At 48.6% G+C, this 18,818-nt stretch overlaps 1 protein-coding gene across 6 annotated transcripts in view; it reads right to left on the bottom strand.

Moving 5' to 3' along the window:
* Positions 1–18,818, bottom strand: part of CACNA1B (calcium voltage-gated channel subunit alpha1 B) — a 248,990-nt gene that overhangs the window by 201,855 nt on the left and 28,317 nt on the right. For all 6 annotated transcript variants that reach the window (XM_054501972.1, XM_054501966.1, XM_054501970.1 and 3 more), the window contains 3 exons: positions 9,163–9,254; positions 7,606–7,758; positions 4,917–5,107 (listed from right to left, as the gene is read on the bottom strand). In XM_054501972.1, the coding sequence (XP_054357947.1) occupies positions 4,917–5,107; positions 7,606–7,758; positions 9,163–9,254 (436 nt within the window). The remainder of the gene's footprint in view (positions 1–4,916; positions 5,108–7,605; positions 7,759–9,162; positions 9,255–18,818) is intronic.

The raw sequence follows: 18,818 nt of genomic DNA, 5'->3' as shown, positions 1-18,818 counted from the left end.
CATCTTCCTTGACCTCCAGCAACATCTGGCCCAGCTGATCATGTTCTCCGAACGCTTTACTCTGCTCCCAGGATGCTGTGTGGTCGTTGTGCTGATCATGTTCTCCGAACGCTTTACTCTGCTCCCAGGACGCTGTGTGATCGCGGTGCTGATCATGTTCTCCGAGCACTTTATTCTGCTCCCGGGATGCTGTGTGGTTATGGTGCTGATAATGCTCTCCGAACACTTTACTCTGCTCCCAGGATGCTGTGCGGTCGAGGTGCTGATCATGTTCTCCGAATGCTTTACTCTGCTCCCAGGATGCTGTGCGGTCGAGGTGCTGATCATGTTCTCCGAACACTTTACTCTGCTCCCAGGATGCTGTGCGGTCGAGGTGCTGATCATGTTCTCTGAACGCTTTACTCTGCTCCCAGGATGCTGTGCGGTCGAGGTGCTGATCATGTTCTCCAAACGCTTTACTCTGCTCCCAGGATGCTGTGCAGCCATGGTGCTGATCATGTTCTCCGAATGCTTTACTCTGCTCCCAGGATGCTGTGCGGTCGAGGTGCTGATCATGTTCTCCAAACGCTTTACTCTGCTCCCAGGATGCTGTGCGGTCGAGGTGCTGATCGTGTTCTCCGAACGCTTTACTCTGCTCCCAGGATGCTGTGCGGTCGAGGTGCTGATCACGTTCTCCGAACGCTTTACTCTGCTCCCAGGATGCTGTGCAGCCATGGTGCTGATCATGTTCTCCGAATGCTTTACTCTGCTCCCAGGATGCTGTGCAGCCATGGTGCTGATCATGTTCTCCGAATGCTTTACTCTGCTCCCAGGATGCTGTGCGGTCGAGGTGCTGATCATGTTCTCCGAACACTTTACTCTGCTCCCAGGATGCTGTGCGGTCGAGGTGCTGATCATGTTCTCCGAACGCTTTACTCTGCTCCCAGGATGCTGTGCGGTCGAGGTGCTGATCATGTTCTCCAAACGCTTTACTCTGCTCCCAGGATGCTGTGCAGCCATGGTGCTGATCATGTTCTCCGAATGCTTTACTCTGCTCCCGGGATGCTGCGTGGTCGTGGTGTTATTCCTGCCCCCTTAAAAGCTCCAGCCCCATCTCTTTCGCGGCTCCTGCTTTCCTACTGGACCTCTGAGTGCTGGAATTCTCCCCAGTCTCAGCCTGGGGCCTTCTTTTCTCCATCTGCGCTTATCACCCAGGTGATCTCATCCTCTTACATAGTTTTAAACACTGTCCATGAGTCAAGTACTTCAAATGCTCATCCTCAGCCTGCTGTTCCCTCTGAATTCCCTCTCAAACACCCACCTACACACCCAAGATCTCCACTTGTATGAAAATAGTTATCTAAAGTTTTGCAGAGCCAAAACAGAATCCTGGAGTTCCGCCACCACCCTCTGCTATAACAAAACTAAGTAAATTCGTTGCTCCCGATTCTCTCTTTCTTAGTAAATGGCATCACCTTTCTCAGTGCCTCAAGTCACATCATCGTTGAGACTTCTCCTTCTCTCACATCCACTCTATGAGCAAGGCCTGTTTGTGCTAGCATCAAAATGCAGCTATGGATCTGAACACTTTCAAACTTGGATCTTCAAGGAACTAGTACAATGAACATAAGCAAATCATACGTGCATAATCATAAAGCAACATGATTTACCTCCAATGTGCCTCCAAACATGGTCATTGGAGAAATCCTTCCCATGCCCCTAGATGACAATTTGGACAAGCCCATGACCATTCTGACAGCTCCTGGGTAAGGCGAAGTTCTACAGTCACTTTCAGGTGGAAAATACAGTTTCAACTCGGCAGTTGAAAGTGTTCAGGCCAGGTGTGGTGGCTCATGCCTATCATCCAAGCACTTTGGGAGGCTGACGCAGGTAGATCACTTGAGGTCAGGAGTTCAAGACCAGCCTGGCCAACATGGCGAAACCGCGTCTCTACTAAAAATACAAAAATTAGCTGGATGGGGTGGCTCGTGCCTGTAATCCCAGCTACTTAGGAGGCTGAGGCATGAGAATCACTTGAACCCAGGAGGCAGAGGTTGCAGTGAGCCAAAATCGTGCCATCGCATTCCAGCATGGGTGACAGAGCAAGATTCCGTCTCAAAAAAAAAGAAAGTGTCCAGTCTCAGTCTCAGCTGGTCATCAAACTGACATGCTTCACCCTGACAATACCCACTCGCTGGCTGGCCTGCCACAGCTGGCTGCTTTCAGTGGAAGAGAAAGATACGGCCCCTCTTTGCTCCACTGTACCCAGCATTGCTGTGGAGCTGCTGACCCAACACTGTCACAGCAGGGGAGGGAGAAGCGACAGCTATTATTCCTCGTGCGGTGCTGTCCTGAGATGATCTCACCTCTCTGGACCTAACAGGAATTTACTGCCGACTCGTCTCTCCCCAGGCTCATCCATGTGTTCTCCCAAAGCTCCATTTGACTCCGCCTGTTTTCCAGGCACAGACAAAGCCATTTCTCCTCCAGCTGGAGAGCCCCCATGCTGCCCCCCTACTGCCACCAGCTTTTCAGCAATCCACTCTGAACAGATGCTCCCTATTGAGACCCCATCACTCACCCAGTACTGGCTGCCCGCTCTTGCTCACACCCCCACCCCTGCTCCCAACATGGACTGAGCTTTCCATCTCCCTGCCTCCACCCCTACTGCAGGCCATGGGCTTCTGCCCACAAAGAACCCAGATGTCATTGCTTGAAGGAGCATATATCCGAGGGGCTACAAAAGTCCCTCTCACTGGGTTGGAGGTGAGGGGCAGGTTCTCGCTCTCTCCAAAGGATCCTCTTCAAAACTCCTGTCTAATCTCCAGTGACCGATCCTGTATGCCCTTAGTGTGGAGAAGTGGACTGGTCAGTTCTTGGCTACCTGCTCTGGGGCCTTGTGTGGCGCCAGCCCCAGGCACTGCCATGACTGCATCTTGCTGCCCCGGCCAAGCTTCCAAGGTATCATAGCACCTGTATGTCTGGTTTCTAGACCTCACCAGGCCTTGCCCTCCCAGTACCCTGTAACTCGTAACTGCCTGCTCCTCATCCTCTTCTGTTTTCTTCATGGCACTCGCCACTGTCCAGGCCCTTACGTGTCGAATGCCTCTGCTCACCACTGTGCAAGGAGAGCCAGCGCTCACTGGGTCCTACTGAAACACATGCTGGCTGAAACCTCTGTGGCCCCTCCTGGCCAGTGCTGCCTGCCCCAGGATGGGGCTCCTGCCCATCCCCTCCCACAGAAGGCAGAGACCCAGGCAGAAGAATCTGAGTCATGTGCCGCCCCTGGCCAAGTCCCAGTGGACACTGAGGGCTGTGGAGACCTGGTCACACAGTCCTTCATTTGGGTGGGGCCAGCAGGAATGCAGCCAGCTCAGAGCTATTTTTAGGATCTGTCTTTGTGGGAATTGTTCCTTGATTGGCTACAGGGAGAGAACAGCCAAGCTCCTCATCACCGCCTTTGTCCTGTTCCTCATTCCCTCAATCACACAAGCCTGTCATCAGACACGACTCCCACTCGAGGAGGAATCTGGTTCAAATGGACCCTGTGCTGGCTTTTCCTTAACTCCTCATCTGCCATCTGCCTGTTCAAGGAGCTTGATAAACGAGCTCAATAAGCATTTAGCGAATGTCTGCTGAATGCCCAGCCCTGTCCCCATGGACGCATGAGGCACAGGGCAGAGGGCCCCAGTCTCTCCCCAGGACCTGTCCACCATCATGCCACCAGCCCTCATGAGCACAGCTGCTGGAGGCTGGGGAGAGAGGCACAGGCTCCCAGGCACACGTGGACCAAGCTTCACCCCAGGGCACAAGTAACAAGCTCTAGGTGAAAGCACCTTGCACTACGGCCCCTCCCCACCCTGACAGCACCTGAGGGGAACACATCCTCTAGTTACTCAGAACCTAGCACCCTTCCCAGATTCCTGGCCCACAGGCGCCTGACCCTTCTCCACCTCCCACAGCCCCTCAAGTACTAACTTAATTATTCTCATGCCCTGGTAGCTCACAGGACTCACAGAGGGGATAGACAGCAGCAGGGGCCTTCCTATAAAGAGGCAGATCTGCTCAAGAGTCGGTGGTGGGGGGATGGGAGATTCCACCAACAAGGGACCCAGGCAGAGGCAACGCAAGGGAGTTGGGCCATCAGGCACCACCGCCAAGCCTTATACTCAACTTCAATCATGGCCACCAAACCCAGGCTGCCGTAAACTGCGGAGACAGGCCAGCATCCTGATGAGAGCGAGGAGACCAAAGAGGAAACAGGACCAGACAGACTCGGCATGAAGGAAACAAATGCACAAGCCACAGGCTCCACTCTAAGAATCCCTGCGTGACCGAGGAAGGTCTCGGGGGCCTTGGCCCTGCTCCGCGGTTCACCACCTTCGCCAGGCAGCCTGGGGACGGGAGGCCCAGCAGCCCTACTGGCCCTCGACTCCAACAGAGACCCTAGAGGGGTGGTACAGCAACAGCTGCCCATGGTCCTCGGGCTGGAGAAAGTTAGTCAGCTTCTCCACAACTCAGCCTCATCATCTGTGCAACAGGTTCCTGAGAGGAGTCAACAGGAATAAAACACTTCCCACAGGGCCTAACCCAGAGCAGCTAGCAGTACTACTATTGTCCTTGCCAACAGAAACAGCAGCATCTCCTCTGCAGTTTTCTTCTCTGACCTCCACCACTCAGCCTTCTGCTTCATTTTCATGAAGGAGTCAACTCCAGGAGGACCCACCTCAGGAGCCTGAGCTGAGGCTGCCTGTGGTGGACCCTTGGGTGGGGCGTCTGCCGGAAAGAGCCTGTATTTCATCCTAGGGGTGCAGGGAGGAGCCTAGGGCTGGGCAGAGGCTCTGAGGTCAGAAGGGCCCCCCTAAATGGACCCCCAGAGACAGCAGCTCAGGAGGTCCAGGGCCCGCCCTCAGGCCCAGAGCCAAGACGCCACTCACATTGTAGAGGATGTCAGTCCAGCCCTCCATGGTGATGCACTGGAACACCGTCAAGATGGCAAACAGGATATTGTCAAAGTTGGTGATGCCGAAGTTGGGTCCTGGCCAGTACTCCCGGCACTCAGTGTCGCCCTCGCACAGCCGGGCTGGGGCCTCCTTGCCACAGGGGAAGTCACCCACGGGCTCTGCATCTGTAAGAAGGAGAATGAAGCGGACCCTGAGCTCAGAAATACCAAGCTCTCCAATCCCTACCAGGATTCCTGGGCTCTGGAGAGCTCACAGCAGGTGGGCAGGAGCCAGCCACCAACAGAAACCCTCCCTCAACTTCCCACCATCCCTCCTCGAATCTGCATCAGGCACCGCCTCTTGCTGCCCCCAAGCTCAGGAGTGACCAGCTCAGGGAGTAAGGGCCGGCCTCTCCCTCCCTACTGGAACTTGCCCACCATCACTTGATGGTGGACTCACAGCCCATTCATCTTAAAACCAAAAACAACAAACTCCTAACCTCCCATTCTTCCCACCACCCTGACCGTTCCTCTCCCTCACAACCAAAGCACCACGCGGACCGTTCCTCTCCCTCACAGCCAAACTGCCTCCCTCACAGCCAAACTAGCATACGGACAGTTCCTCTCCCTCACAGCCAAACTACCACGCGGACTGTTCCTCTCCCTCACAGCCAAAGCACCACGCAGACCGTTCTCTCCCTCACAACCAAACTGCCTCCCTCACAGCCAAACTACCACGCGGACCGTTCCTCTCCCTCATAGCCAAACTGCCTCCCTCACAGCCAAACTGCCAGCAAGATCCTCCTGACACGCAGATCTAACTTGAGGCCCTTGGCCATCCCAAGCTGGACTCAGCCACTGTGCAGTCTGGTGCCTGTCAGGCAGAATGATCTGGAACCAACCGAACATGTACCCGGAGGGTGGCTGGAGACCTCCTGGCCCAGGTCTCACTGCACTGACCCTACAGGGCGGACATCCTTCTACTGTGCTGAAACCTAGCAGGCAGCCAGGGACCAGAGAAAGAGGGGTTAAAGAAAGACCAGAAAACCACTGCTAATCTCTGGAACAAGATAGCAAGCAGCACATTTACCCCCTTCACTCTCAAAAATCTCAATGAAAGGCCAAAAAAATATATTTTTAAAAAATGCAGGCCGGGCACGGTGGCTCACGCCTGTAATCCTAGCACTTTGGGAGGCCGAGGTGGGCAGATTGCCTGAGCTCAGGAGTTCGAGACCAGCCTAGGCAACATGGTGAAACCCTGTCTGTACTAAAATACAAAAAATTAGCTGGGCGTGGCACCATGGGCATGTAATCCCAGCTACTCGGGAGGCTGAGGCAGGAGAATTGCTAGAACCTGGGAGGCGGAGGTTGCAGTGAGCCGAGATTGCACCACTGCCCTCCAGCCTGGGCAACAGAGTGAGATTCCGTCTCAAAAAAAAAAAAAAAAATGTATAACAACACATGAAAATATCAACATAGGAGAAATTTTGTGGAGCTGCTCAGATGGAAAGCAAATACTCCCAGGTTTAGAAGGCAAAACTGACTACCTAAGTTTATTCCTCTCTGTCCAAATATCTTGATAAATGCTGGTAAAGAAGACTAGGAATAATGAGTTTCATCTCCTCCTTTCTAGTTCTTTTTTTTTTTTTTAACTTTTTATTTTTCTTGTCTCATGACCTGGCCATGACTACAAATGCTACGTGGACTAGAAGTGACTTGCTTTTGTTCTTGACTGTAAAGGGAAAGCTCTCAAGGCTTAGAGTGAGGTATGGTGTTTGCAGGAAATCTGCGGGGATTTAAGAAAATTCTCTTTTATTTACAGTTGGATTAAAGTTTTTTTGTTTTTTTTTTAAATCATGAACGATGTAAATTCTAGTAAAACCTTTTTCTAAAAGTGCTGGGACTATAGGTGAGCCACCGCTGGCTGGGTTTTCTCCTTTAATAAGTTTGTAGTTCAAGCCACAAACCTTAGCTTCATCCTTCACTCTTCTCTTTCTCTTACCCCCACATACAGACTCTCAGAAAGTTCTGTTGGCTTTACCTACAAATACACCCATAATTTGACCCATTTTAACCACCTCTACCACAACACCCTGGCCCCAGCCACCATCACCTCTGCTGGATTGAGATCTTCTACTCAACTCTGTTTCTGCCTTTGCCTCCCAGGAGCAGCCCGAATGACCAGAAGATGCCACACCTCACTCAAAGCGCTCCACTGTCTTCCCGTTTCTCTCAGAATAAGACAGGGCCATGGAGCCCACCTGATTCCTCTTGTTCTCACTGCTCTGCACCATAGGCCTTTGCACCTGCTACTACTACTACTGGTAACTGAAGTTCTGCCCAGGTGGCCACACAGCTCCAATCTCCCTGCATTTAGATGCTGCTCGATGGTCACCTTGGCAGAGTGGCCTCCTGGGCCCCTCTGTAAAGCAGGCTCCAAATTATTCTATTTCAAATACCTTTTTGTTTTCTTCCCAAAAGTTACTACAATCGATAATTATTATATTTCTGTGTTTATTTACTTGTGTTTATCAGGCTATTGTCTATGTCCCCCACTAGAATGTCAGCTCCACCTCATGTATCTGGCACCAAGAAGGCCCCTCTAGCACCTAGAACAGTGCCCATCTCCTGGATGAACGCATCTGTGGCACTCGCCTGTGCTGGAGGGTGCTGCCTGGCCTCACCTGTGCTGTTGGGGAAACAGGCCTTGTGGAACTTGCCCATGTAGAACTCCAGGCCAATGATGGCAAACATGAGGATGGCAAAGAAGAGAAGCAGCCCGATCTGCAGGAGTGGAACCATGGCCTTCATGATGGACTTGAGCACCACCTGCAAACCTGGGGCCAGAACAGGGCAGGTCAGGAAGCAACGTGGGCACGGTAGGGCAAGGAGTTTGGTGGGGGCAGGGACAGAACAGCAGGAACCTAGCGGGGACAGCAAGGTGCTAAGCAGTGAGTGCTTGCAAGGTCAAAGGACAGAGCTGAAGCCCCTTAAGGCGCAGAGAGGCAGAGAATGCTTGTGTAGGGCAGAGCTGAGAGTCCTAGGGACAAAGCATAAGGTCCTAGAGAGAAGTCGACTGAGAAGTGTCTCAAAGTAGGCAGAGGAGTGGGATGTGGGGGTGTCAGGGTATGAAGTCTGGGGTGGGGAGTGGGGCTCAAGGTGGGGCAACAGAGAATCCTGAGAGGAAAGAGAATGAAATCCTGAGAAGGAAGAGCCAAGTCAGAGGACATCCTGAGAGGAAAGAACAGGGAATTCTGGGAGGGAAGAGCAGAGAATGCTGGGAGCTAAGGGCAGGGGATCCTGGGAGGAAGGAGCAGAGAATGCTGGGAGCTAAAAGCAGGGGACCCTGGGAGGGAAGAGCAGGGGATCCTGGGAGAGAAGAGCAGGGGATCCTGGGAGAGAAGTACAGGTATTCCTAACAGACCCAACTCCTTGGGAGAAAGTGAGGCAAAAAGACCTGCCCCTGGGAATGTTCTGCCACTGGCCATACAGCATGTGAGGAACTGGGCAGAGGAGCCTGTAACCCTTGACCCCTCCCCTTCGAGTCTGGCCCCAGCACTTGGATATGGACCAGAACCATTGCCTGGCAAGGTCTCAGGGCAGAACAGGGAGCCAATCACAGGTCTTCCCTCAGTGGCCTCAGGAGGACACAGCACTAGTTCCATGTCCACTCAGGCCCTTAGGTAAACCTAAAACCAGACTTCCACTGGGCTGAAGGAATAGGGGTCCAGGTGGTCACTGGCTCATGAGGTCACCCTGGCCGTCGTCCTGCTCATGGCAGGCTCTGTGGGCTGCCCACTTCAGGAGCATGTCTTAAGGCTGGCCTCAGTCCCCAGTAGCCCTGACAAGACTGAGCCAAGAGACAAGTGGCCCTTTGCAGCTTTTGCACATTTTCTCAGGCATCCTTCCCCACCACCTTGGTCAACCTCTCATCCATTCTTTAACCTCAGAAAAAGAAGCAAAGTGCTAAAATGTGACAGAGTATGTGAGGAGGAACAAAGCTTCCATCTAGGGAAGCCAGGTCAGGGTAAAATAACAGCATCACCCTGTGGGCTTTCATGGAGGGTGTGACAGGCCAAAAAAGGCCTGCTCCTCCCTTCCTCCTGCCTGGTATCCTGGGGTCAAAAGTGGCAAGCTCAGAGTCTCCAAAGCCAAACCATGGCCATGGCCGTGTCTGTGGCGAGGGTAGGAGAGGAGGTTGTTATTCCAAGCAGGCTCGGGCCTGTCTTCGCTGGACTCACTTGGAATCCCAGACACCAGCTTCAGGGGCCTCAGCACACGCACAGCCCTCAGTGTTCGCAGGTCGAAGTCAGTTCCAGCCGTGGCAAGGATCCTGGCAGAAACAAGGAGAAGAAGGGAAGTAAAGGTTTCCACATTGAGCCTGGAAGAGGACACACTCCTCCCACCACCAGGGTCATGTCTCCCAAGAGCAGTGATACCTTCATTCCCGTGTCCCCACTGTCCAACCACAGGGCCAGCACCTGTGTCCCCACTGTCCAACCACAGGGCCAGCACCTGTGTCCCCACTGTCCAACCACAGGGCCAGCACCTGTGTCCCCCCACTGTCCAACCACAGGGCCAGCACCTGTGTCCCCCCACTGTCCAACCACAGGGCCAGCACCTGTGTCCCCCCACTGTCCAACCACAGGGCCAGCACAGAGCGGCTTGCCAGGTGACAGGAGGCAGGAACTGAATCCAGAAGCGCTCACAGGAATGTTCACAATCCCCCACATGACCAAACCTCCAGTTCAAAGGCACCATCTCTGAATAGACACTTGGCCCATGGCATGGCAGGAAAACTGTCCACCAATTGAGTTTAAGGCTGACCCATATCCCCTAACCAACCCCAGCTGCACTTCAAGCTGCCTTCTGAGAGGAGTGGCGACTGAGAGCAGGAGGAGGATGGAGCCTGAGGGACTCCTGAACCGACCCCCATATACCACCATTCTTTCCCTTATCTCAGGAAGATGGGAAAGTGGGGTATTGGGAAGGTGGAATGAGGAAGCCACTGTGGTCAGTTCTATCAGCAAAAAAACATATCCTAGTATCTCCCATCTTAAGAACAAAACTAAAGATCCCATATCTGCCTTCTACCACAGAGCATTTCTCTGTTCCCTTCCCATCAGAACTCATGGATGGTGTCAATCCTCGGTCTCACCACTTCCTTATCTTGTGCTCTCTCATTAGCTTTCTCTAGCCAGGTTCTCACCCACCTCTCCACTGAAATGCCACGTCAAGCCTTCCTCTTGCCAATTCTAACGGTCAAGTCTCCTTTAAAGTGTGTGGTCTCCTGCCTTAGGCCAACTCTCTCCTGTTTCCCTCCCATGCCCTGGGGGCTCCTTCTTAGTTTCTTTTGCCAGCTTTGCCTTCTCTGCCAGAGATTCAAAACGTGGGTGCCCCAAGGCTCAGTCCACGTAGGAGCTACCCAATAGCTTTGAGTATCACGCATGTCTGTTATTCCCAAATGTGTATCTTTAACCCAGACCTGGAGCTCTAGGCTCATATATACAACTGCCTTTTTAACAGTTCCATATGGGTATTTTAAAAAGCATATGAAACATTACACAACTAAAGAATTCTTTTTTTTACTTTAACACAAGTATAAAAGATGTACCTTTTTTCTACAGTTCAGAGTTGATACATCACAGTGACTAAGAAACTTTCTATTCTTACTTCCAGTCCTGCTCCCTCCCCCTTTGTTCCCCTCAGTGGATTGCATCAGTCACCTATTGTTTAAACTAAACCTGAAGCTTCATCCCTGACTCCGGTCCTTCTCTCATATGCCACATCCAGTTCACCAACAATCCTGCTGGCTCTGCCTCTAAAGCGCATCCAGGATTCTTGGTGAAGGCTTTGTGACCACCTGCTCCAAACACATAGCAGTGACAGACAAAATCTGAGACAGAGCTGGGGGTCAAAAATAAGATAAATATCAGCCGGGCACAGTGGCTCACGCCTGTAATCCCAGTACTTTGGGAGGCCAAGGCAGGTGGATCCCCTGAGGTCAGGAGTTCGAGACCAGCCTGACCAACATGGTGAAACCCCGTCTCTACAAAAAAAAATACAAAAACTAGCTGGGCGCAGTAGTGCGTGCCTGTAATTCCAGCTACTCGGGAGGCTGAGGCAGGAGAACTGCTTGAGCCCGGGAGGCAGAGGTTGCAGTGAGCCAAGAGTGTGCCATTGCACTCCAGCCTGGGCAACAGAGCGAGACTCCGTCTCAAATAAATAAATAAATAAACGATAAATATCTCAAAATAAAAAAAGAAAAAAAGGACAATAAAAACCCTTCTATTCAAACCAAAATGCCAAGTTACCTGAGGAAGCCCAATGCTACGGGAAGACATTCAGCAGGATCAACTACTGAAAGAGGAATTTTGTTCAGATAAAAACAGTAAACTATTAAACAAAAACGGTAGAAAAGGTAAAAAATTTAAAACTAGATAGATCAACGGAATAGAATAATAACCCAGAAATAAACCCTCACATATATGTCAACTGGTTTTCAACAAAGGTACCAAGACCATTAAGCGGAGAAAGAATGATCTTTTCAACAACCAAGCAGAATAAAGTTGGACCCTTACCTTATACCAAATACAGAAAGTAACTCAAAATGGATCAAAGATCTAAATATAAGAGCTAAGACTAGAAAACTCTTAGAAGAAACATAGGGGAAAATATTCATAACATTGGATTTGGCAATAATTTCTCGGATATGACACCAAAGAGCACAGGCAATAAAAGAAAAAATAGATTAAATTGAACTTCATCAAAAGTAAAAAGTTTCGTGCATCAGAGCAAGGGTCCCCAACCCTCAGGCCACAGGCCAGTACTGTTCTGTGGCCTGTTAGGAATCAGGCCACTCTGCAGGAGGTGGCGGCAGGCGAGCAAGCATTACTGCCTGAGCTGTCAGGCAGTGGTATTAGACTCTCATAGGAGCATGAATCCTATTGTGAACTGCACATGTGAGGGATCTAGGTTGCATGCTCCTTATGAGAATCTAATGCCTAATGATCTGTCACTGACCCATCACCCCCAGATGGGACCGTCTAGTTGCAGGACAACAATCTCAGAGCTCCCACTGACTCTATATTATGGTGAGTTGTATAATTATTTCATTATATATCACAATGTAACAATAATAGAAATAAAGTGCACAATAAATGTAATAACACACTTGAATCGTCCCAAAACCATCCCCCGACCTCTGGTCTGTGGAAAAATTGTCTTCCATGAGCCCAGTGCCTGGTGTCATAAAGGTTGGGGGCTGCTGCATCAGAGGGCACTATCAAAAAGTGAAAAGAAACCTACAGAAAGGGAGAAAATATCTGCAAATCATATATCTAATAAGGGATTAATATCGAGAAAATATAAATACTCTTACGACTCAACAACAACAAAAACAACTCAATTTTAAAATGGGCAAAGGACTTGAATGAACATTCTTCCAAAGAAGATACACAAATGGCCGATAGGTGCACAAAAAGATGCTCAACATCACTAATCATTAGGGAAGTAAACATCAAAACCACAATGAAATACCACTTCATACTCACTAAGATAGCTATTATTGGCCAGGCACGGTGGCTCACGCCTATAATCCCAACACTTTGGGAGGCCGAAGCAGGCGGATCACCTGAGGTCAGGAGTTCAAAACCAGCCTGGCCAACATGGTGAAATGCTGTCTCTACTAAAGATACAAAAATTAGCCAGGCATGGTGATGGGGGCCTGTAATCCCAAACACTTGGGAGGCTGAGGCACAAGAATCACTTAAACCCGAGAGGTGGAGGTTGCAGTGAGCTGAGATCATGCCACTGCACTCCAGCCTGGGTAATAGAGTGAGACTCCATCTCAAAAAAAACTAAAAATGAAAAAAAAAGTTAAACATAGAATTAACATATGATCCAGCAATTCCTCTTCTAGCTATATATCCAAAAGAATTGAAAGCAGGACTCAATCAGATGCTTAGACACCAATGCTCATAGCAGCGTCCTCACAATAACCGGAAGAGGAGAAGAACACAAATGTCTGTCGCCTGACGAATGTGTGCGCACAATGTGGTGCATGCACGTGAATAACTATTCTTCCTCCACAAAAGGAACGAAGCTCTAATGCTGCATTTGCTGCAGCATGGATGAACTTGGGTAACATTATTCTAAGTGAAATAATCCAGACACAAAAGGGCAAATAACATACGATCCCACTTACACGAGGTACCTGGAATAGGCAAATTCACAGAGACAGTAAGTAAATTAGCGCTAAGCTAAGTCTGAAGGAAGGGAATGGGGAGTTCTTGCTTAATAGGTACTAAGTTTCTGTTTGGGGCAATAAAAAAAATTGGAAATTGCAAGGCCGGGAGCAGTGGCTCATGCCTGTCATCCCAGCACTTTGAGAGGCCGAGGCAGGTGGATCACCTGAGGTCGGGAGTTTGAGACAAGCCTGACGAACATGGAGAAACCCCGTCTCTACTAAAAATACAAAATTAGCCAGCCATGGTGGTGGGCGCCTGTAATCCCAGCTACTCGGGAGGCTGAGGTGGGAGAATCGCTGGAACCCAGGAGGCAGAGGTTGCAGTGAGCCGAGATTGCACCATTGCACTCCAGCCTGGGCAACAGAGAGAAATTCTGTCTCAAAAAAAAAAAAAGGTTAAAACAGAAAACTTCATGTTATACATATTTTACCACAATTTTTAAAAATTAAAAATTTAGCCAGGTGTGGTGGCTCACGCCTGTAATCCCAGCACTTCGGGAGGCCGAGGCGGACGGATCACGAGGTCAGGAGATTGAGACCATCCTGGCTCACACGGTGAAACCCCGACTCTACTAAAAATACAAAAAAATTAGCCAGGCATGGTGGCAGGTGCCTGTGGTCCCAGCTACTCGGGAGGCTGAGGCAGGAGAATGGCGAGAACTCAGGAGGCGGAGCTTGCAGTGAGCCGAGATCGCACCACTGCAATTGAGCCTGGGCGACAGAGCGAGACTCCCTCTCAAAAAAATAATAATAATAATTAAAAATTTAATATGCCAAAACCACTGACTTGTACACTTTAAATGGGAAAATTGTATGGTGTGTTAAGTTATATCTCAGTAAAGGTTTTTTTTGTTTTTGTTTTTGTTTTTTTTTCTTTTGAGACGGAGTCTCACTCTCTGTCACCCAGGCTGGAATGCAATGGCGTGATCTTGGCTCACGGTAACCTCCGCCTCCTGGGTTCAAGCAATTCTCCTGCCTCAGCCTCCCGAGTAGCTGGGATTACAGGCACTCGCCACCATATCTGGCTAATTTTTGTATTTTTAGTAGAGACGGGGTTTCACCATGTTGGCCAGGCTGGTCTCGAACTCCTGACCTCAGGTGATCCGCCCGCCTCAGCCTCCCAAAGTACTGGGATTAAAGGCGTGAGCCACCGCGCCCAGCCTCAGTAAAGTTGTTTTTAATAAAAGACCTCAGCAGAACCCTGGTGGAACTTAACAAGCTCATCTTTACATCCACATGGACAAGCAATGGGCCATGAACAGTCAAGCGATGCTGAAGAACAAACCGGGAGATCAGCTCTTGCTTCACTCCCCAAGACTTACTGTGAAGCTAAAATAATTAATACTCTGTGGATTGGATAGGGAAGGCATGGGGCAGAATGAGAGCCAGAAACAGGCCTGACGTATGAAACCAGGTGTTTGACAAAGGCAGTGGCGCCATTCCAAATCAGGGAAAAAGGGTGGAGCAGCCGCCAAATGATGCTGAAAAACCAGGTCACCCGTCGGCAGAAAGAGGAAGCACCACTCGCGCAGAAATTCCAGGTGTATCAAAGACCTAAGCATGGAAAGCAAACTCTAAAGCCGCAAAAAAATACAAGAGAACAGCTCTGTGATGGTGAGGTAAGGAAGGATGACTTAAGACTAAAGTAATAGATTAATAAATGTGACTACGATAAAATAACACCGTACCATAAAAGACAGCATAAAGAAAATGAAAAAGAATTGGTTTTCTGAATGTAGAAAAAATTTCTACAAATTCATATGAAAAATACAAATAACTAATCAGAAAAATCAACAAATTACAAGAGGGAAGAAGATGCTCAAAATGATTGGCAATCAGGGAAATCCAGATTAAAATAACGAAGAGCTGCCACTTCACATCCTACGTTTAGCACAGTGTTAAAGCCTGGTGATGTGTTGGAAGAGAGAACTGTAGAATTGTTTTGGAGAGTATTTGGCCACTTCTAGGAAATTTTTAAATGAGCATCCCCAGGATTCAGGAAACCACTTCTAACCACACCCCAGGCACATTCTGGGGTAGCTGTGTTTGTAATAGTAAGAAAGGAAAATAAAAATGCCTTTCACAAGAAGAGAGAAAAATTGACTGTGGCATCTGCACACAATGGAATATTATTCTACAGTTAAAAATGAATGAGCATGTAAAACTAAATAAGCCTATGCACATTAACATGGAAAAATGTTTAACACAATGTTGAGGGGTACAGGCTAGCTGTGAAATAATCATATATCTGTGTGTGAATACACAGACACACTCACACGCTACATTATTTATGGATACACACACAGCGAAAGGTGGAATGCCCACAAACCCACGTGCCCTGGCAGGATAAACACAACTCAGGACACCTGCTCCCACAGGGAGAAAAAGAGAAAGAGAAGAGAATCTGACTGGGGGACTGTATTCAGAAGACTTCAACCACATCTGTGATATTTTAGTTCTCTAAGAAAAATCTCCCAAGCTAACTCCCAATGTACAGAGAAATGCAGACCAGGGGAGCGTGCAGAGGAACACGTATGTTAAAAAAGACATCACACGGGGATGCAGAGAAACACGTATGTTAAATAAGGCATCACACGGGGATGCAGAGAAACACATATGTTAAATAAGACATCACACGGGGATGCAGAGAAACATGTATGTTAAACAAGGCATCACACGGGGATGCAGAGAAACACGTATGTTAAATAAGGCATCACACAGGGATGCAGAGAAACATGTATGTTAAACAAGGCATCACACGGGGATGCAGAGAAACATGTATGTTAAATAAGACATCACACGGGGATGCAGAGAAACATGTATGTTAAACAAGGCATCACACGGGGATGCAGAGAAACACGTATGTTAAATAAGACATCACACGGGGATGCAGAGAAACATGTATGTTAAACAAGGCATCACACAGGGATGCAGAGAAACATGTATGTTAAATAAGACATCACACGGGGATGCAGAGAAACATGTATGTTAAACAAGGCATCACACGGGGATGCAGAGAAACACGTATGTTAAACAAGGCATCACACAGGGATGCAGAGAAACATGTATGTTAAATAAGGCATCACACGGGGATGCAGAGGAACACGTATGTTAAATAAGGCATCACACGGGGATGCAGAGAAACACGTATGTTAAATAAGGCATCACACAGGGATGCAGAGAAACACGTATGTTAAATAAGGCATCACACGGGGATGCAGAGAAACACGTATGTTAAATAAGGCATCACACGGGGATGCAGAGAAACACGTATGTTAAATAAGGCATCACACGGGGATGCAGAGAAACACGTATGTTAAACAAGGCATCACACGGGGATGCAGAGGAACACGTATGTTAAATAAGGCATCACACGGGGATGCAGAGAAACACGTATGTTAAACAAGGCATCACACGGGGATGCAGAGAAACACGTATGTTAAACAAGGCATCACACGGGGATGCAGAGAAACACGTATGTTAAACAAGGCATCACACGGGGATGCAGAGGAACACGTATGTTAAATAAGGCATCACACAGGGATGCAGAGGAACACGTATGTTAAATAAGGCATCACACGGGGATGCAGAGAAACATGTATGTTAAACAAGGCATCACACGGGGATGCAGAGAAACACGTATGTTAAATAAGGCATCACACGGGGATGCAGAGAAACATGTATGTTAAATAAGGCATCACGCGGGGATGCAGAGAAACACATATGTTAAATAAGGCATCACACAGGGATGCAGAGGAACACGTATGTTAAATAAGGCAACACACGGGGATGCAGAGAAACACGTATGTTAAATAAGGCATCACACAGGGATGCAGAGAAACATGTATGTTAAACAAGGCATCACACGGGGATGCAGAGAAACATGTATGTTAAATAAGACATCACACGGGGATGCAGAGAAACATGTATGTTAAACAAGGCATCACACGGGGATGCAGAGAAACACGTATGTTAAATAAGACATCACACGGGGATGCAGAGAAACACGTATGTTAAATAAGGCATCACACGGGGATGCAGAGAAACATGTATGTTAAACAAGGCATCACACGGGGATGCAGAGAAACACGTATGTTAAACAAGGCATCACACGGGGATGCAGAGAAACACGTATGTTAAACAAGGCATCACACGGGGATGCAGAGAAACATGTATGTTAAATAAGGCATCACACAGGGATGCAGAGGAACACGTATGTTAAATAAGGCATCACACGGGGATGCAGAGAAACACGTATGTTAAATAAGGCATCACACAGGGATGCAGAGAAACACGTATGTTAAATAAGGCATCACACGGGGATGCAGAGAAACACGTATGTTAAATAAGGCATCACACGGGGATGCAGAGAAACACGTATGTTAAACAAGGCATCACACGGGGATGCAGAGAAACACGTATGTTAAATAAGGCATCACACGGGGATGCAGAGAAACACGTATGTTAAATAAGGCATCACACAGGGATGCAGAGAAACACGTATGTTAAATAAGGCATCACACGGGGATGCAGAGAAACACGTATGTTAAATAAGGCATCACACGGGGATGCAGAGAAACACGTATGTTAAATAAGGCATCACACGGGGATGCAGAGAAACATGTATGTTAAATAAGGCATCACACGGGGATGCAGAGAAACACGTATGTTAAATAAGGCATCACACGGGGATGCAGAGAAACATGTATGTTAAATAAGGCATCACGCGGGGATGCAGAGAAACACGTATGTTAAATAAGGCATCACACAGGGATGCAGAGGAACACGTATGTTAAATAAGGCAACACACGGGGATGCAGAGGAACATGTATGTTAAATAAGGCATCACACGGGGATGCAGAGAAACACGTATGTTAAACAAGGCATCACACGGGGATGCAGAGAAACATGTATGTTAAATAAGGCATCACGCGGGGATGCAGAGAAACATGTATGTTAAATAAGGCATCACACGGGGATGCAGAGAAACACGTATGTTAAATAAGGCATCACACGGGGATGCAGAGAAACACGTATGTTAAACAAGGCATCACACGGGGATGCAGAGAAACACGTATGTTAAATAAGGCATCACACGGGGATGCAGAGAAACACGTATGTTAAATAAGGCATCACACGGGGATGCAGAGAAACATGTATGTTAAACAAGGCATCACACGGGGATGCAGAGAAACATGTATGTTAAATAAGGCATCACACAGGGATGCAGAGGAACACGTATGTTAAATAAGGCATCACACGGGGATGCAGAGAAACACGTATGTTAAATAAGGCATCACACGGGGATGCAGAGAAACATGTATGTTAAATAAGGCATCACGCGGGGATGCAGAGAAACATGTATGTTAAATAAGGCATCACACGGGGATGCAGAGAAACACGTATGTTAAATAAGGCATCACACGGGGATGCAGAGAAACACGTATGTTAAATAAGGCATCACACAGTGATGCAGAGAAACACGTATGTTAAATAAGACAACACACGGGCATGGAGTCAGCAAGACCGAGACTGGAAACACAGATGACCCAGACAGTGAACAGCTCCTGAAAAGCTCCAATTCCATTCCCAAGAAAGACAAATTACATAGGAGGAAAAGTTTGTCTCTCCCTTCACCTTATAGCTTTT

Source organism: Pongo pygmaeus, chromosome 13 (genome assembly GCF_028885625.2).
Source record: "Pongo pygmaeus isolate AG05252 chromosome 13, NHGRI_mPonPyg2-v2.0_pri, whole genome shotgun sequence".
Classification (NCBI taxonomy): domain Eukaryota; kingdom Metazoa; phylum Chordata; class Mammalia; order Primates; family Hominidae; genus Pongo; species Pongo pygmaeus.
The sequence above is the reverse complement of the archived record's forward strand: the minus strand, read 5'-3'. Positions and strand labels throughout refer to the sequence as shown.